Raw genomic sequence first — 20,952 nt, 5'->3', positions numbered from 1 at the left:
CTTCTTTTTGGATTATAATAATAACAATTTTAGTCTTTCTAAAGTCAAATTTTGTTTAATTCTTAGCCATTTTGCAGCCTGTCACTGGCCTTGTCTATTCTGGCGGATCAAAGGTCCCCCATACAGATGGAGCAATTGTGGTCAGTGACTAAGAACTTGTGGAGGAAAATCCAAGGAGTGAAACTGAAACCTTTACTAAATTGACCCTTTCAGAAAAAAAATAAAAAAAAAATTTTTCTTGTGAAGAGAGAATTTTTTCCCGATCATAATGACACCAAAAGTATGAAATTTGATGGAAAACATACAGAATTATGCTCTCGCGAAGTTATCGGTCTCGATGATGTTTACGCATCGGCAATTTCACTGACTTTGAGCCCTCTTTTCGGCCAATTCCAGTGTACTAGTCAAAAAAATCATAACTATTTCTCTAGAACTCCATTTTTTCTATCGAATGAGTACAAGAAACCACCCATTTACCAATTTCAACTATCCAATAAAGTGGTCAGAAATTAGCAATTTTGCCAATTTCACACAAATTTCAAAAGATGCCAATTTCCAAATAAGGTCCAGAATAAACAAGACAGACATTCCTGGCACTAAAATAACATTTCCTCTGTTCATCAGTCACGTCCCCAGGCCCCTCTTACATTTCTTTTGCTTTCCACTTTGAATTTTTATTCTCACAAAAAATAGAAGATTTATGTTATGCAGGCTACTGCATTCATGTAGAAATGGCATAAATAATATCAGCGCACTTGTGAAAGAATGTTAGACTCACCAGTTGACATGGATGCTTGGCATGATTTGTTTACCTTCGAACATTTCTGCTACTTTCAGCTCAGTTTCAAGGTACTTTTCATTGTGAAACCAATCAAAATCACCTCAATTTCTGTAATGTATCTTCCATTCTATAAAATGAAACCAGGAAAACTTGAATAAAACCATAAATACCATACGAAAATACAGTGCAAAGTCAGTTCTAAACCAAGAACACGGTCAAAGTTTTTTTTTTTCTCATTACGCACTGTGTGCTGCAGGATTTTTTTATACTGTGCACACTGACCACATAGACCCATTATTTCATATGTAGGCCTACCAGCTTTCTCTCGCTAAATTTGAAGGTGCTAGAATTTAGGCGTACTAGTACATCAATCATCCTGGTGCGTAAGCCGTACTAGTACGTCAGAAACCCTGAAAGGGTTAACCCTTTCACTGTCAAGGCCCCTGCTCTCAAACTTGCTCTCAGTGTTGAATTTAAAAAAAAAAAATATTATTTAATCTTATGAAATGACACAGAATCTTGTTCTGAAGGCAATGAAGGTACGAAATAAGATGGAAAATTTACGAAATTATGCTCTCGCTTAATTCCATTAATATCGTTGCGTAAATATTGCACTCTCGGCGATATTTATGTATCGGTGATTTCGCTGATATTGCGCTCTATTTTTAGCCAATTCTATTGTTCCAGTCCACCAAACTCATAGCTATTTCACAAGTATTTCTTTTATTCTATCGACTGAGTATAAGAAACCCCCATTTACCTATTTTAGCTACCCAATAAAATGATCAGAAATTGGTAATTTGGCCAATTTCATACAAAATTCAACACTTGCCAATATGAAAACTGGGTCCAGAATAAACAATGTAGACATTCCTGGCCCTAAATAAACATTTCCTGTTCCTTAGTCATGTCTCCAGGCCCCTCTTATAACAGACTTGCTTTTCATTTCAAATTTTTATTCACACAAAAAATAGATTTACTGTTATGTAGTCTACTGCATTATTGCAATAATTGTATAAATAATGTTAGTGCATTTTTAAATGTGTATTAAACTGGCCAGTTGGATGTGTATTGGACAAGTGATGTCATTTGTATACCCTGGAATATCGGCAAAAATCAAACATTTCTGCTACTTTGAGCCCAATTTCAAGTTGCTTTCAGTCCTGAAACTAATCAAAATCATCTCTATTTCTGTAATATATCTTCCATTCTATCAAATGAGACCAAGAAACTGAGAATACAATCATAAAAAACATACAAAGATACACTGCAAAGTTTTTTCTCATGATGCACTGCGTGCTGCAGGATTTTTTTGTGTGTTGCACACTTACCGCACAAACCCATTCTCTCACATCTAGGCCCAAATTTACTTCTCACAGCTTATCTGAGTGAGTCGAGCTCATGGCATCATACTACAGGATTTACACTGGCTTCAAAGCTGTGATACAATGGGACTGACAATGAAAGGGTTAAACAAAACTGAAAGACAAACCTAACCACAACTAAAAATCACTAATGTCAATGTCTTTCAGAGGAAAAGAATTCCCCTCAACTTATGGCAAGAAAAATTATTTTGGGGGAAAAGGACATCCTTTGCATAATACTCACACCACACATTGTTCCCAAACATGGCATCTCCACTCCCGTTCACCTCTTCCTAGCTGAACCATATAATGACCAGGTCTCTCTATCATCAGTGCTGTATGATTCTAGTGGATTTAGCACTTGTATTTTTCTCTCTCTCTCTCTATATCTACAAGGAGACCTGGTCACAGACCGGGCTGCGGGGATGCTGATGCCCAAAACCGTCTCCAGGTATACACCCAACTAAAGATCAAGATCACCTTATGGCTGGCACTCTATTGCAGTAATGTACATAGTTGCATCATGTGTACAGTTTTAATGACTTGTAAAATTGCCATATAAGCTGTTATTAACAGTTAATTAGTATACTGTAAAATAATGAAAAGATTAGGCAAATTCTGGTGCTCGTTAAAAACATTTCCAGCAAGGATTCTGAATGCAGTGCATAATAACAACAATTTTAAGAATAAATTAAATCAATGAAATAAATAAATTGTTCTTGAACTACAGACAGTACAATAACACTGAATTAATAAGAAAGGCTGATTATATTAAAAATTGTGATACCACTAACAATACATATAAAGTTTCCAAATAAACAAGACAAAGTACTCCCAATACAGTATGGTACTAAATGCAGATAAATATTTTGCTGATGAACAGACATAACACAGTAGGTCTGTAATTTTTTCCTGTCAACTCCACATGGAAACTTATTATATTTGCACTTTACACACTAATTTCAAGTTTATATATTAATAGAATACTGTATTTATGGAAATAGTAAGACTGTTTATTACCAAATATCTGACAACACATTTTACACACTATTCCATACTGTTCCCACTAAGTAATCTTTTCTTGCTGAAGAGAAAACTAATAATCAGAGCTAGAAAAAACATTAAAACAATTAAACACCGTACTCAGGATTTCTATTCCAATCCAAGAGATCTACATATATACAGTGTGTGCATTAAGATGAGTTCTTACCACCCCAAGCTAACTAATCATTTATATTCTGGGAGGTAGAAGTTAATGTACTTCACAACAAACTGTGGTGTACATAAAGCTTATTACATACAAGATCTTCATTTGTAACACTATTCCACAATCAACTCTGAAATATAGCCCTAATTTGAATGCCCACAAGACCAGCATACCATTAGGTAACATTTTCTTACCTAAATTTACTACTGTAAGGAACTTTCTTGATAAACATCCAGTGCACCTGATCCCATTAAAAGCAACTACATCTGAATACTTCTTTTAAAAGTAGTACGTCACTTAAAACATCCTACTCCAGTAATACACATGCCATCAGATACATCATGACTTAACATACCATAAAGTAAGACCTTAGGTGACCTCCTCCTCCCTGGCCACATTCCATACACCTTTCTCATCAGTCACAGGTTGTACTAAGTGTTTGATGGTCTTCCAGTCGGCTTTGTGCTTGGAGATAGTGTGCATCTTTAGATTTCCCTTCAGGGCTGTACGGTAAGGACAGTACAGACAGTGGAATGGCTTCTCACCAGTGTGTATCCTCAAGTGGGCCTGTAAGTTAGTCCGGTGGCTAAATTCTCTCCCACAGAACTGACACACATAATCTCGCTGTGGTTTATCCTTTTGTTGGAGATATTCTCCAGGAAGAAGGCCTTCACCCACCATCACATTCTGTTGATGCGCAAAAGGCGAACCTCCAGTGCCCCGATGCTGCTGTGGGAGGAGGCGAAGTGGTGGCTGAGAGTCCCCTGATGAGTGAAGGAGGCCCAGAGCAGCTACAGCAGCCTGAGGGAGGACGGGAGAGTCACCTTCGGTCCACTTTCATTAACTCTTTAAACTTGTCATAAGCTTGACTGTCTGCTTCATATTGCTCATGTACTATATGAAGTAATTAAAATATCAGTTTTATAACTGAGAAAAAATCCTTTTAAATATTTATTTTCCTCCCTATCTTCCCAATACTGTACTGTACTGTGCTTTGAGATTCACACTAGCAAGCTTCGCAAAAAGTACCTTAAAACTGACAAAAGCAAAGATCAACTTGACTGAAGCACCAAGTATAAATGCTAAACTAGACACTATCTGATGATATTGTATAACTGGATTATAAAGCAAAATGCACAAATCTTAATTAACTATTGAAATATTGAATATAATATTGTACTTGCCAATATTTAGCAAGATATTCTACAGAATGTGATTATCAAAATAGTCAAATGGTGTTGCAAACCTACCTAAATCATATACATATCAAGTATACAAATAATTTCAATACAGCATAAGAAAAATATTACAGTACCTATATTAAAAGGTACTTTTGAAGTTTTATTCTGTACTGCATAATTTTTAGAAGAGTCCTTTACTAGGGACTGAAGTTTCCTTGAACCACAGTGCTCATGCTTAATGAACTCAATGTTAATATATATGTGTATATAAAATGGGCTTCTATAAATATAAAATTTGTCTTCCTGCAACAAATTATGCCACAGATACAGTGCCTCACTTATGGACAACTATTTAACTGGAACCACCACGTTAAAACTCAGTTATAGGCCAGTTTTTCGGCTTCTGGTTATCAGCCGTTATTTCGCTTATCGGCCATAGAGGACACACACACACCCACCTGCCAGCAGCCGCTCACGTCAGTCTGGCTGTGTCTCAGGGCGAGTGAGGAAGCTTCTGCTCTTTCATCCAAGCATTTCACTATAAACCATTGTTTTTGGTGGTTATTTATCAAGTGCAACTGCGAAATAAGTCACCATGGCCCCAAAGAAAGTTCTTAGTAAAGGTACTTTGGTAAAGAAAGTGAGAAACATGATAGAATTCAAAGCAGGCAGACATAGTGGCAAGGAGTGTAGCAGGCATGCAGGAAGTGTAGCAGGCATGCAGGAAGTGTAGCAGGCATACAGGAAGTGTAGCAGGCATGCAGGACATGTAGCAGGCATGCAGGAAGTGTAGCAGACATGCAGGAAGTGTAGCAGGCATGCAGGGACTGTAGCAGACATGCAGGAAGTGTAGCAGGCATACAGGAAGTGTAGCAGGCATGCAGAAAGTGTTGTAGACATGCAGAAAGTGTAGCAGGCATTCTAGAAGCCAGCATTAGTCTTCAATAAAGGTATGTAATACTGATTTACGTGTTAAAAAAAAGTTTTTGTGAATATTTTTGTCTGGAACGGATTAATTGTATTTACATTAATTCTTATGGGAAATATTATTTCGGTTTTCGGCCATTTTGGTTTTAGGCCGAGCTTCTAGAACTGATTATGGCCGATAACCGAGGGTCCACTGTATTTAATTCAGTTTTATGACTTTCTATGAAACAAGCTCATACAATCATAGCAACTCAAAACTAATTCCTCCTTGCTCTAAAAAAAATAAATTAAAATTTTTAACTGATATCCCCATTGCTCAAAGCAAATGAGTAATTTTTAACAGCTTTACAAATGACAATTATTTAGAAAGATCTGCAACAATTCGCAAATACTTTTGTAAAGTGTTAATAAGTATATAATAAGAAGCTGCAGTAAAACTTTATTTCTATCTCAGGGATTTGCCACTTTAAAGCTGATCATATATCATCATCATACCTGTGTATGACATACCTGTGACTGGTTTTGAGGGTTCTCGTAGGACAACCTGAAGCCAAGCTTCCCTGTCAACTGCCTGTACAACTAAGCACTACAATGTTTTGTTTTATGCCTTGTGAAGCGGAAATGGTGTACCACACCTCATTACAATGATGATGCTGGTGATGGTGATGGCAATGATGATGGTCATAGTAACAAAGACGATGAGGATGACGATGATGATGAAAGACCTTCACATTGTAAGCATAAATAACAGCATAAATAGTCTGTATAAAAGTTTGTTGGCGTGATCTAACGCAATTTGTGGCAAATCTTCTCGGCAGCAACCCATCTACGACTTTTAGTTAAAGAAACTTTAATTGAACTATTTTGTCTGCCATTCCTCCGACTTTTTAAGTTAAATTTACTGAAAATCCCTTCAAGATTTCTCCTGAACTTGTACATTTTTTGTACTACAGTGAGATTATGATCAAAGAACTGTATATTGTATTTGAGATTGCTATGTCTCTGATTAGTTCCAAATTGCTGTTGAAGGGCAAATCTTGTATTTCCATCTCCAGTAGAATGATTCTAATATTTGTTGGTTAAAGGCAAACTTTTCACAGAGCCCCTATAGCTCTCTGGCAAGTATTTATTGGGTTAATATGATTCCAGGAACATTTCTAGTACTGTACAATACTTGTCTACCATCTTTCATTTAACATTTCAAAGATTAAAATCTCCAAGGACAATATTTAGTAAAGGATTCTCAAGGCAGCTACCTTTCTTCATCTGTTTCACGAATTCTTTAGTCATTGACGATGATGGTTTATATACAAAGATAATTACCACATACTATACTTATTCTCCACTTAAATACACAATACTTCTACTGTATTATCAATGAATTTAAGTTTGGTACAAAAAAAAAATTTCTTACAAAGAGTGCTGCTACTCCTTAACTTACTCTCTCATATCTATATACAGGATATTGTAATTTCACCCCCATATTGCAATGTCCAAAACATTCCATGTATGTGTTTCTGTAAATGTTCTAAATTTTGCATTATCTTCTGTGAGAAGACCACTTATAAAAATAGTTAACTATATATCTTTTTAACCAAATGTTGGCAATAAAGGAAGGATTTTTCCTTTGAAATGTTTGGATTTTGTTAATACCCCTGGTACTGTACCATCTTAGAAGATCAGACCAAGATTAATTTTCCACTTACAGATTTATCTGTCATACCTTTGAATGCTAAATCCCCCCTTTTTTTTTTTAAATAATCTATTAACCCTTTCAGGGTTTCGGACGTACTAGTACAGCTTACTCACCAGGGTTATTGACGTACTAGTACGCCTAAATTCTGGCGCCCTCAAATCTAGTGAGAGAAAGCTGGTAGGCCTACATATGAAAGAATGGGTCTGTGTGGTCAGTGTGCACAGTATAAAAAAAATCCTGCAGCACACAGTGCGTAATGAGAAAAAAATAACTTTGACCGTGTTCTTGGATTAAAACAGCGACTTTGCACTGTATATTTGTATGGTATTTATTGTTGTATTCTAGTTTTCCTGGTCTCATTTTATAGAATGGAAGGTATATTACAGAAATTGAGATGATTTTGACTCGTTTTACAATGAAAAGTACCTTGAAATTGAGCTCAAAGTAGCAGAAATGTTCAATTTTTACCAAAGTTCAAAAGTAAACAAATCATGTTAAGCATCCAATACACATCAACTGGTGAGTCTAATATTCTTTCCCAAGTGAGCCGATATTATTTATACCATTTCTACACTAAAGCAGTAGTCTGCATAACAGTAAATCTTCTATTTTTTGTGAGAATAAAAATTCAAAGTGGAAAGCAAAAGAATGTAAGAGGGGCGTGGGGACGTGACTAATGAACAGAGGAAATGTTATTTTAATGCCAGGAATGTCTTTCTTGTTTATTCTGGACCCTATTTGGAAATTGGCATCTTTTGAAATTTGTGTGAAATTGGCAAAAATTACTAAATTCCAACCACTGTATTGGATAGTTGGTTTCTTGTATTCATTCGATAGAAAAAATGGAGTTCTATCGAAATAGTTATGATGTTTGTCGACTAGTACACTGGAATTGGCCGAAAATAGGGCTCAAAGTGGGCAAAATCGCCGATGCATAAACATCGTCGAGACCGCTAGCTTCACGAGACCATAATTCTGTAAGTTTTCCATCAAATTTCATACTTTTGGTGTCATTATGATCGGGAAAAGATTCTCTATATTTTCATAAGAAAAAATTTTTTTTTTTTTGGAACTTTGGGCGACCCTGAGAACAAGTCTTAGAGAGGGCCTGTTGACCCTGAAAGGGTTAATTATTCTCTTAATACAAATATATGCATTCTTAAATGTATGAACGAGCTGCATTCTTATAGGTCATATGTAATTTGGCTATTCAGAACATGAAACTTATTTCCCATTAGAAAACAAAAGAATAAAAGCTGTATTGTTCCACATTAGATAAGAAAGCATATTTACCTAATTTATATTAGGTGTTGTGCCTATTCAGTTGCAAATAAAGGCAATACAAACACATGGTACAGTACTCTTTGCAATCCTATCAGGTTAATGAAACAAAAATATTTACAATGCTGGTGCTGTCTTGCTCAATGAAAGTTATTTTTTCTTATAACACACATGGATTGTTAATTAAAGGATAAACTATGAACTAAAGATGGCTAGAATAAAATACTGGAATACTACTGCTTTTTGCACTAATGCATACTATGAGCCGCTACTCCCCCATCGTAAGTAGTTCACATACTTTGTTTGAAAGTTCTTATGCTTGGACTGTGGACCAGTATTATCAATACTATTTAGCTATTTTTTTATATTTATCATGCACCTTGCTAGTATGTACCACGTTTTCTAACTCTGAAGTTTGAAAGTCACTAAGCATCCGTATCCTGTTTAAAAACCCCACCCACCCACCCACCCACACCCACACACACACATGCACACACACACACAAAGTAACATACTGTACAATTACAAAAACAAAATTAACATTCATGTACTGTATTTGAATCTAGACGTCAAGGTGTCGGTATAGAATTTCACACCTTTATAATACTCTAGCCCACAATTTTATTTCCAGGTGAAAACTTTCCTTTGCTACTCAAAGCATCTAGTGTAGCAAATAAGATACAAGAATAGGCCATAACCCATAAAGCAAAGTGACTCACCTTCTGTTGGTGGTGACTGAGAGGGTTGTGTGAGGCAGCAGTTGTCTGGAGATTGTGACCAGGGAGACTGCGAGCTGTTGTTCCACCATCCCATGGATCTAAGCTCACCTAGGTAGGAAACATTCTTGTTCTAAAATTTCATTATGATTATCAAAAACTTCAATTTTCAGGGAATGGATTCTCACAAGTTTCTACCAACATTATTTTCAATCAGTATTATTTAAACTTAAATTTCCTACAAACCTTAACCCAAAACCATTTTAGATACTAACAATAGTATTTATATATAATCTTAAAACATTAGAAAAAATATCTTGTACCATCCAAATGTTCATCAAAAATTGATTTCCCCACTTGTAGCTTTATCTCCTTGTTTGGAAGTCACTCCTCTGCCTTTACTTAATATTTTAGAGGCATTAATTCAATACCTCAGTCCCCAGTGCCCCTTTCTTAACAAGATGATCAAATATACACTACATACCCTCAGTTTTAAAGTGGCAAATTCATACGTCTATTACTGCATTAATCATTTATTCATATAGCACGAAACAGTTACAGAGATTGCTTACTTAAAGAAAAAATGCTAAGAAGCAGCTCCCTCCATTCTTTCAATTTTTTTAGAAATTCAACTTCTTTAAAAGCTGACACACCCATCAAGAGTGCCTACTACTGCATTTAATGATTTTTTAACACAATGGCAGTCTACCACAAAAGGAGGACAACTTCAGAGTACAAGTGCTGCACTTCTCATCTCAGGACACGAGTCCAGCTAACCAGTTCCCCTGAATCCCTAAATAAATATTAACTTGCTCATATTCCAAATAAACATCAAGCCAGGCCTGCTGGATGCAAAAGTTCATAGGTCCTTCCCCCCCCCCTCTCGCTTTTCCAAAGATGACCCTACTCCTTCCTTATTTCCACCCTAGATTTATATGCCCTCTTGGTCATCCTCATCAGCTCCATCCTTTCTAAATGTCTAAGCCACCTCAACCAATCCTCCTCAGGCTTCTGAATACCTTTGATAGCCCCTACTCTTCTAATTTCTATGATCCAAATTCTTTGCATAATATTCATAGCACACATTGCTCTCAAACATGACATCTCCATTGTCTCTAGCCACCTCCTTGCTGCAATATTTAAAGCCCATTCCTTGCACTCATACAAAAAGTGTTGGTACCACTACACTGTTACATTCCTCCTTTTGTCTCTATGGATAAACTTCTTACTTTCCACAGTAAGTCAACAAAATAAAAGCAACATACATGTGGAGGCAGACAAGAGTGATGATCAACACCATCTGCACTTGGGAAAGTTGACTGCAACATGTTCGAGAAGGTTACTCCCAGATCTTCCCCCATCACACTTGAAGAGTCCTCTGCTTCCACCTGAAAAAAATTAAACAAATGCTCGAAGGTAAAAGCACAGTACATGTACATAACTAAGTAACAAAAATATTGTATTATATTTTGCATTGTAAATAAGTGAATAACAAAGAAAAGTCTAGGTCACATGACTAAAAAACAAACAATTCAATGAAACTCATGAACTGTTTTTATTTTCACTATTGTATCTATTTTTTTATCAACCCAGGAAAATGGAAAATGTAAAGGGTTTAGAAAACTGACACCAGGAGGCCTGGTCACAGACCAGGCCACGGGGGCATTGACCCCCGGAACTCTCTCCAGGTAAACTCCAGGTTGAAGAATGAGACACTTGTGCAACATTTGGAAACCTTTACTGAGGAAACATTTCACCAGCTAGTGGCTTCTTCAGTCCAATTCCAGGCTGAGGGACTAATTTCCTCAAACTCCTCATCTTCCACTGCTCTTCTCCGTACAGGACTGAAGAAGCCACTGGCTGGGAGCAACTCCATTGCACCTCATGGTCCATAAGTCATCAAAGCACAGTACAGATATTAAAAACATTTTTTAATGCCCAGAATGAAATAATTAATTTTTAAAGAAACACAGCTCCATTCAGTATCAGGATCTACGTGGTGAAAGGGTTAACTAAAGCTATATGTAAATACATAAGTGAGCAAAACATAAAACTCTCACAACATATAAACTCTAATTTATACCTTAGGGCCTCCTTCTTCTTCTTTCTCTTGCATGTAGGAATCGCCATCATAACTCGATTGAACCGAGTGTAAAGGGGCATCGTAATTATCGTGATAAGTTATATCTTGCTCTTCTTTAATATGTGGCAAAGGTGGATGTTCTACTTCCTCTAATACTGCCTCACCACTCACACCCTGATGACAGTGAAAGGAAAACCACTTGAGATGCCAATAAAAACTGTTTACAACAGCATCAGTGTGTATTTTTTAATCACATTTAGGTGAAAACAATTAAAATATCTAACTTACATTTTACTTTTCTTTTGCAGTATGTTAAAATTTTCATTCTCTACAAGTTCCACAACAAAAGTGAAACAACTGCAAGCACTACAAGTGAACCATGAACTAAATTAACACTTGACTGATTTTCACAATATTATTTCTAAATCTCCCAAATTAAACAGTGTAACTCATCATCTAAATTGTTAGGACTTCAATTGTATAATTTACTAAGTAGTTTAAAGAGAAGGTGAAGGTTTATAAACTAAAAGAGGAGGCAGTTAGGGTAAGATATAAACAGCTATTGGAGGATAGATGGGCTAATGAGAGCATAGGCAATGGGGTCGAAGAGGTATGGGGTAGGTTTAAAAATGTAGTGTTGGAGTGTTCAGCAGAAGTTTGTGGTTACAGGAAGGTGGGTGCAGGAGGGAAGAGGAGCGATTGGTGGAATGATGATGTAAAGAGAGTAGTAAGGGAGAAAAAGTTAGCATATGAGAAGTTTTTACAAAGTAGAAGTGATGCAAGGAGGGAAGAGTATATGGAGAAAAAGAGAGAGGTTAAGAGAGTGGTGAAGCAATGTAAAAAGAGAGCAAATGAGAGTGGGTGAGATGTTATCAACAAATTTTGTTGAAATAAGAAAAAGTTTTGGAGTGAGATTAACAAGTTAAGGAAGCCTAGAGAACAAATGGATTTGTCAGTTAAAAATAGGAGAGGAGAGTTATTAAATGGAGAGTTAGAGGTATTGGGAAGATGGAGGGAATATTTTGAGGAATTGTTAAATGTTGATGAAGATAGGGAAGCTGTGATTTCGTGTATAGGGCAAGGAGGAATAACATCTTGTAGGAGTGAGGAAGAGCCAGTTGTGAGTGTGGGGGAAGTTCGTGAGGCAGTAGGTAAAATGAAAGGGGGTAAGGCAGCCAGGATTGATGGGATAAAGATAGAAATGTTAAAAGCAGGTGGGGATATAGTTTTGGAGTGGTTGGTGCAATTATTTAATAAATATATGGAAGAGGGTAAGGTACCTAGGGATTGGCAGAGAGCATGCATAGTTCCTTTGTATAAAGGCAAAGGGGACAAAAGAGAGTGCAAAAATTATAGGGGGATAAGTTTGTTGAGTGTACCTGGTAAAGTGTATGGTAGAGTTATTACTGAAAGAATTAAGAGTAAGACGGAGAATAGGATAGCAGATGAACAAGGAGGCTTTAGGAAAGGTAGGGGGTGTGTGGACCAAGTGTTTACAGTGAAACACATAAGTGAACAGTATTTAGATAAGGCTAAAGAGGTCTTTGTGGCATTTATGGATTTGGAAAAGGTGTATGACAGGGTGGATAGGGGGGCAATGTGGCAGATGTTGCAGGTGTATGGTGTAGGAGGTAGGTTACTGAAAGCAGTGAAGAGTTTTTACGAGGATAGTGAGGCTCAAGTTAGAGTATGTAGGAAAGAGGGAATGGAAATATAAACACATATGCAGTATAATGTGATCCTTTATTGACTACGTTTCGCCCACACAGTGGGCTTTTCCAAGTCACAAACAGAACTACCTGGGGTGGAAGGAACGCGAGTATTTATAGTCAGGTTCAGAATGCTGAGGTCAGGTGGAGAATGCTGCATCTGATGATGTACCGAGTGGGGTTATAGAGTCTAAAATCTTGGGTAGCTTGGAAAGGAGATTGGATAAGTTTGTGAGCAGACCTTCTACAGTGTTCTTATGTGGGATAGCGATGAAGAAGTTTCTTGGCAAGTGGTTCAGCTATGTTATAGAAGCCACTATTCTGGTTGAAGTTGTCGGATATAGAAATAAGTGACGATTCCAGGATTCTTCGGTATTGAGTGTTGTCTTCTGTGGCGATAAGTCTTGAGTTTCTGTAGTTTATCAAGTGGTTGTGTGAATTACGGTGTTGTACGCAGGCATTCCTTGTGTCGTCAGACCTGCTTGCGTATTGGTGTTCTGAAATACGTGTTTGGAGGTCCCTTGATGTTTCGCCCACATATAACTTGTTGCAGTCATTACAAGGGATTATGTATACCCCTGCAGAGGGTGGAAGCTTGTCCTGTCTATCACTGGTAATGTCCTTGATGGTCATGGTTGTGGAGGTAGATACTTGAAATGAGGTATTGGAAAAGATGTTGGAAACATGTTTGGCAATGGAGTTGGTGGGGAGGACTATGTATCTCTTCTCGGCAGTGTCTTCTCTGGGTGTGTTGAAGATGTTTAATGCGAGGGTCTTGGCAAGAGGCGTGGAGTTAAAAGATAAAGAATCACACATAAAGTGGGAGTTGTCACAGTTGCTCTTTGCTGATGACACTGTGCTCTTTGGAGATTCTGAAGAGAAGTTGCAGAGATTGGTGGATGAATTTGGTAGGGTATGCAAAAGAAGAAAATTAAAAGTGAATACAGGAAAGAGTAAGGTTATGAGGATAACAAAAAGATTAGGTGATGAAAGATTGGATATCAGATTGGAGGGAGAGGGTATGGAGGAGGTGAATGTATTCAGATATTTGGGAGTGGACGTGTTAGCGGATGGGTCTATGAAAGATGAGGTGAATCATAGAATTGATGAGGGGAAAAGGGTGAGTGGTGCACTTAGGAGTCTGTGGAGACAAAGTACTTTGTCCTTGGAGGCAAAGAGGGGAATGTATGAGAGTATAGTTTTACCAATGCTCTTATATGGGTGTGAAGCATGGGTGATGAATGTTGCAGCGAGGAGAAGGCTGGAGGCAGTGGAGATGTCATGTCTGAGGGCAATGTGTGGTGTGAATATAATGCAGAGAATTCGTAGTTTGGAAGTTAGGAGGAGGTGCGGGATTACCAAAACTGTTGTCCAGAGGGCTAAGGAAGGGTTGTTGAGGTGGTTCGGACATGTAGAGAGAATGGAGCGAAACAGAATGACTTCAAGAGTGTATCAGTCTGTAGTGGAAGGAAGGCGGGGTAGGGGTCGGCCTAGGAAAGGTTGGAGGGAGGGGGTAAAGGAGGTTTTGTGTGCGAGGGGCTTGGACTTCCAGCAGGCATGCGTGAGCGTGTTTGATAAGAGTGAATGGAGACAAATGGTTTTTAATACTTGACGTGCTGTTGGAGTGTGAGCAAAGTAACATTTATGAAGGGGTTCAGGGAAACCGGCAGGCCGGACTTGAGTCCTGGAGATGGGAAGTACAGTGCCTGCACTCTGAAGGAGGGGTGTTAATGTTGCAGTTTAAAAACTATAGTGTAAAGCACCCTTCTGGCAAGACAGTGATGGAGTGAATGATGGTGAAAGTTTTTCTTTTTCGGGCCACCCTGCCTTGGTGGGAATCGGCCAGTGTGATAATAAAAAATAAATAATAGTTTAAAGTCCTAGCATACATTACATTAGATCAAGTCTGCCCAAAATGCAGTGCATAATAATGATCTTCTCTTTAAAGGGTACAAGTATTCTCTTAGCACATCCCTGTAACACTTAAGATACCTTTTTGAAAAATGAAATATAATTCTAACCATAATTCTTAATTTCCTAGGTAGTAGGTTGGTAGACAGCAACCGCCCAGGGAGGTACTACCGACCTGCCAAGTGAGTGTAAAACGAAAGCCTGTAATTGTTTTACATGATGGTAGGATTGCTGGTGTCCTTTTTTTCTGTCTCACTAACATGCAAGATTTCAGGTACGTCTTGTTACTTCTATTTACACTTAGGTCACACTACACATACATGTACAAGCATATATATACACACCCCTCTGAGTTTTCTTCTATTTTCTTTCTAGTTCTTATTCTTGTTTATTTCCTCTTACCTCCATGGGGAAGTGGAACAGAATTCTTCCTCCGTAAGCCATGCGTGTTGTAGGAGGCGACTAAAATGCCGGGAGCAAGGGGCTAGTAACCTCTTCTCCTGTATATATTACTAAATGTAAAAGGAGAAACTTTCGTTTTTCCTTTTGGGCCACCCCGCCTGGGTGGGATACGGCCGGTGTGTTGAAAGAAAGAATTCTTAATTTATTAATGGGGGAACACTAAACTTGTAGGGATTATACAGTGCCTAGGGAAATGGGAGGCAATCAAGTTTTATGCAAGGAACAGGGTAGGTTTAATTCCTTGGATCAAGATCCTCTCACCAGCATCAAGACATGTCCTTTTCAGAGAATTATAATAATTACTGTTACCCCTTACAATACCAATTATTTTTATTATTTTATTATCACACCGGCCGATTCCCACCAAGGCAGGGTGGCCCGAAAAAGAAAAACTTTCACCATCATTCACTCCATCACTGTCTTGCCAGAAGGGTGCTTTACACTACAGTTTTTAAACTGCAACATTAACACCCCTCCTTCAGAGTGCAGGCACTGTACTTCCCATCTCCAGGACTCAAGTCCGGCCTGCCGGTTTCCCTGAATCCCTTCATAAATGTTACTTTGCTCACACTCCAACAGCACGTCAAGTATTAAAAACCATTTGTCTCCATTCACTCCTATCAAACACGCTCACGCATGCCTGCTGGAAGTCCAAGCCCCTCGCACACAAAACCTCCTTTACCCCCTCCCTCCAACCCTTCCTAGGCCGACCCCTACCCCGCCTTCCTTCCACTACAGACTGATACACTCTTGAAGTCATTCTGTTTCGCTCCATTCTCTCTACATGTCCGAACCACCTCAACAACCCTTCCTCAGCCCTCTGGACAACAGTTTTGGTAATCCCGCACCTCCTCCTAACTTCCAAACTACGAATTCTCTGCATTATATTCACACCACACATTGCCCTCAGACATGACATCTCCACTGCCTCCAGCCTTCTCCTCGCTGCAACATTCATCACCCACGCTTCACACCCATATAAGAGCGTTGGTAAAACTATACTCTCATACATTCCCCTCTTTGCCTCCAAGGACAAAGTTCTTTGTCTCCACAGACTCCTAAGTGCACCACTCACTCTTTTTCCCTCATCAATTCTATGATTCACCTCATCTTTAATAGACCCATCCGCTGACACGTCCACTCCCAAATATCTGAATACGTTCACCTCCTCCATACTCTCTCCCTCCAATCTGATATTCAATCTTTCATCACCTAATCTTTTTGTTATCCTCATAACCTTACTCTTTCCTGTATTCACCTTTAATTTTCTTCTTTTGCACACCCTACCAAATTCATCCACCAATCTCTGCAACTTCTCTTCAGAATCTCCCAAGAGCACAGTGTCATCAGCAAAGAGCAGCTGTGACAACTCCCACTTTGTGTGTGATTCTTTATCTTTTAACTCCACGCCTCTTGCCAAGACCCTCGCATTTACTTCTCTTACAACCCCATCTATAAATATATTAAACAACCACGGTGACATCACACATCCTTGTCTAAGGCCTACTTTTACTGGGAAAAAATTTCCCTCTTTCCTACATACTCTAACTTGAGCCTCACTATCCTCGTAAAAACTCTTTACTGCTTTCAGTAACCTACCTCCTACACCATACACTTGCAACATCTGCCACATTGCCCCCCTATCCACCCTGTCATACGCCTTTTCCAAATCCATAAATGCCACAAAGACCTCTTTAGCCTTATCTAAATACTGTTCACTTATATGTTTCACTGTAAACACCTGGTCCACACACCCCCTACCTTTCCTAAAGCCTCCTTGTTCATCTGCTATCCTATTCTCCGTCTTACTCTTAATTCTTTCAATTATAACTCTACCATACACTTTACCAGGTACACTCAACAGACTTATCCCCCTATAATTTTTGCACTCTCTTTTATCCCCTTTGCCTTTATACAAAGGAACTATGCATGCTCTCTGCCAATCCCTAGGTACCTTACCCTCTTCCATACATTTATTAAACAATTGCACCAACCACTCCAAAACTATATCCCCACCTGCTTTTAACATTTCTATCTTTATCCCATCAATCCCGGCTGCCTTACCCCCTTTCATTTTACCTACTGCCTCACGAACTTCCCCCACACTCACAACTGGCTCTTCCTCACTCCTACAAGATGTTATTCCTCCTTGCCCTATACACGAAATCACAGCTTCCCTATCTTCATCAACATTTAACAATTCCTCAAAATATTCCTTCCATCTTCCCAATACCTCTAACTCTCCATTTAATAACTCTCCTCTCCTATTTTTAACTGACAAATCCATTTGTTCTCTAGGCTTTCTTAACTTGTTAATCTCACTCCAAAACTTTTTCTTATTTTCAACAAAATTTGTTGATAACATCTCACCCACTCTCTCATTTGCTCTCTTTTTACATTGCTTCACCACTCTCTTAACCTCTCTCTTTTTCTCCATATACTCTTCCCTCCTTGCATCACTTCTACTTTGTAAAAACTTCTCATATGCTAACTTTTTCTCCCTTACTACTCTCTTTACATCATCATTCCACCAATCACTCCTCTTCCCTCCTGCACCCACTTTCCTGTAACCACAAACTTCTGCTGAACACTCTAACACTACATTTTTAAACCTACCCCATACCTCTTCGACCCCATTGCCTATGCTCTCATTAGCCCATCTATCCTCCAATAGCTGTTTATATCTTACCCTAACTGCCTCCTCTTTTAGTTTATAAACCTTCACCTCTCTCTTCCCTGATGCTTCTATTCTCCTTGTATCCCATCTACCTTTTACTCTCAGTGTAGCTACAACTAGAAAGTGATCTGATATATCTGTGGCCCCTCTATAAACATGTACATCCTGAAGTCTACTCAACAGTCTTTTATCTACCAATACATAATCCAACAAACTACTGTCATTTCGCCCTACATCATATCGTGTATACTTATTTATCCTCTTTTTCTTAAAATATGTATTACCTATAACTAAACCCCTTTCTATACAAAGTTCAATCAAAGGGCTCCCATTATCATTTACACCTGGCACCCCAAACTTACCTACCACACCCTCTCTAAAAGTTTCTCCTACTTTAGCATTCAAGTCCCCTACCACAATTACTCTCTCACTTGGTTCAAAGGCTCCTATACATTCACTTAACATCTCCCAAAATCTCTCTCTCTCCTCTGCATTCCTCTCTTCTCCAGGTGCATACACGCTTATTATGACCCACTTCTCGCATCCAACCTTTACTTTAATCCACATAATTCTTGAATTTACACATTCATATTCTCTTTTCTCCTTCCATAACTGATCATTTAACATTACTGCTACCCCTTCCTTTGCTCTAACTCTCTCAGATACTCCAGATTTAATCCCATTTATTTCCCCCCACTGAAACTCTCCTACCCCCTTCAGCTTTGTTTCGCTTAGGGCCAGGACATCCAACTTCTTTTCATTCATAACATCAGCAATCATCTGTTTCTTGTCATCCGCACTACATCCACGCACATTTAAGCAACCCAGTTTTATAAAGTTTTTCTTCTTCTCTTTTTTAGTAATTGTATACAGGAGAAGGGGTTACTAGCCCATTGCTCCCGGCATTTTAGTCGCCTCATACGACACGCATGGCTTACGGAGGAAAGATTCTTTTCCACTTCCCCATGGACAATAGAAGAAATAAAAAAGAACAAGAGCTATTTAGAAAAAGGAGAAAAACCTAGATGTATGTATATATATATATGCATGTGCGTGTCTGTGAAGTGTGACCAAAGTGTTAGTAGGAGTAGCAAGATATCCCTGTTATCTTAGCGTGTTTATGAGACAGAAAAAGAAACCAGCAATCCTACCATCATGCAAAACAATTACAGGTTTTTGTTTCACAGTCATCTGGCAGGACGGTAGTACTTCCCTGGGTGGTTGCTGTCTACCAACCTACTACCTATTATTATTTATTATTAAAATTCAATCAAGATGTCACCTATTATGCACTTCAACATATTCTAAATGCATTCCCAATTATATATATATTACATAAGCATTATGTCTAAACTATTGTTCTACTTACCCCTGGTACACTTTCCTTTTCCTGATGAGGTTCTGGCAGTTGCTGCTCAAGACAGTCTGGGGTAGGGAGCGAGGCATCATCATTGGCTTGATCACTCTGGGATTTCTCTCCATGCGCTACATCTGCCGACTGCTCTGGCGTTAGTGAAGCACTTATTCTTCTGTCTTCAGCACGTCGTCTCTTTGGTGGGGGACTCTTGCAATCTCCAGAGTGCTGCTCTGCTGAACGATGCCTACTTCCAGAATTAGAATTTCCTCCATCAGAAACCTTGTGATTTGGTTCTTCATCTGGTACTGCCAATCCTTTAATTTTAAGACATTCTGCTGCCTTAATGAGCGATGACAGTTCACTCTGTCTGACATTGACTTCACCAATGTACATATAGTCCAACAAGAACTCAAGATCTTGACACTGAATGTCTTTTAAAACAACTACTGGGTTTTTACATGGAGTACGGTCAAATATGTCACTAAAATATTCACTACATGTGGACAAAACTAACTTATGGACGGGATAAAACTTGCCCTCGCATGCCAATGTCACATCAGTGTAGTTGCCCTGGAAGTATAAAGGCCACTGTTAAAAAATACTATACAACTTAACAATTTGTCCTCATACTGAATATTCAAAGCAGAATGCCATATACAGAAAACGTGAATAACAACAATAAATATATCTTATTTAATTAAAATGGCCAAATCATATACAATAAATACAGTAATGAAGTCAATATGAAAAATTCAACAATATACACAAGTACAGTATTACAATATTAATATGACTAATGGCTAATACATATACAAATCTTCACAATAATAAAAGAATATTGACTGATTCCTTTTACTGACAAGTGTTCATAGCACTGTGATGCTCCACTATATTATCCATGTAGTATAATGCTGTATATCTGAGTTATCAAACAATATAATAATACCTGTATTAGTGTAAGAATATTAGCCCCTTGACTGTCGCAACCCCCAATCCTGAGGTGTCTCCTGGTGACGCAAAATTTCAAAAAAAAAACAATTATTTTTTCTTATGAAATGATAGAGAATCTTTTCCCGATTATAATGACACCAAAAAAACGAAATTTGAAAACTGACGGAATTACGCTCTCGCGAAGTTAGCGACCTCAGAGATATTTCGCCCACTTTGAGCCCTATTTTCGGCTAATTCCATTGTTTCAGTCGACCAAACTCATAGCTATTTCTTGAGTACAAGAAACTGCCCATTTACCAATTTCAACTACCCAATAACGTGATCAGAAACTTGCAATTTGGCCAATTTCACGAAAATTAAAAAATATGACAATTTCAAAATAAGGTCCAGAATGAACAATGCAGACATTCCTGGCTCTAAAATAACATTTTCGTTGTTCATCAGTCATGTCTCCAGGCCCCTCTGATATTACTCTTGCTTTCTATTTTGAATTTTTATTCAAACAAAAAATAGAAGACTTACTATTATGCAGACTACTGCAATACTGTAATAATTGTATAAATAACATCAACCCATTCATGACTGCATATTAGAATGGCTAGTTGGATATTTATTGGACAATGACATCATTTGTTTACTTTTGAACATT

At 38.2% G+C, this 20,952-nt stretch overlaps 1 protein-coding gene across 6 annotated transcripts in view; it reads right to left on the bottom strand.

Moving 5' to 3' along the window:
- The window catches only part of LOC128684275 (protein jim lovell), a 56,656-nt gene that overhangs the window by 22,094 nt on the left and 13,610 nt on the right, over positions 1 to 20,952 (bottom strand). For 3 of the 6 annotated variants that reach the window (XM_070097226.1, XM_070097210.1, XM_070097221.1), the window contains exons 3-7: positions 19,365 to 19,922; positions 11,237 to 11,410; positions 10,419 to 10,541; positions 9,157 to 9,264; positions 3,708 to 4,153 (exon numbers count right to left, since the gene is read on the bottom strand). In XM_070097226.1, coding sequence (XP_069953327.1) covers positions 3,722 to 4,153; positions 9,157 to 9,264; positions 10,419 to 10,541; positions 11,237 to 11,410; positions 19,365 to 19,922 — 1,395 coding nt within the window. In that variant the 3' untranslated portion in view covers positions 3,708 to 3,721. Of the gene's footprint in view, positions 1 to 2,219; positions 4,154 to 9,156; positions 9,265 to 10,418; positions 10,542 to 11,236; positions 11,411 to 19,364; positions 19,923 to 20,952 lie in introns of those variants that run through there. The other 3 variants (XR_011393577.1, XM_070097231.1, XM_070097219.1) reach the window with 2 other exon arrangements.

This window comes from Cherax quadricarinatus, chromosome 4 (genome assembly GCF_038502225.1).
Source record: "Cherax quadricarinatus isolate ZL_2023a chromosome 4, ASM3850222v1, whole genome shotgun sequence".
NCBI classification, from domain to species: domain Eukaryota; kingdom Metazoa; phylum Arthropoda; class Malacostraca; order Decapoda; family Parastacidae; genus Cherax; species Cherax quadricarinatus.
The sequence above is the reverse complement of the archived record's forward strand: the minus strand, read 5'-3'. Positions and strand labels throughout refer to the sequence as shown.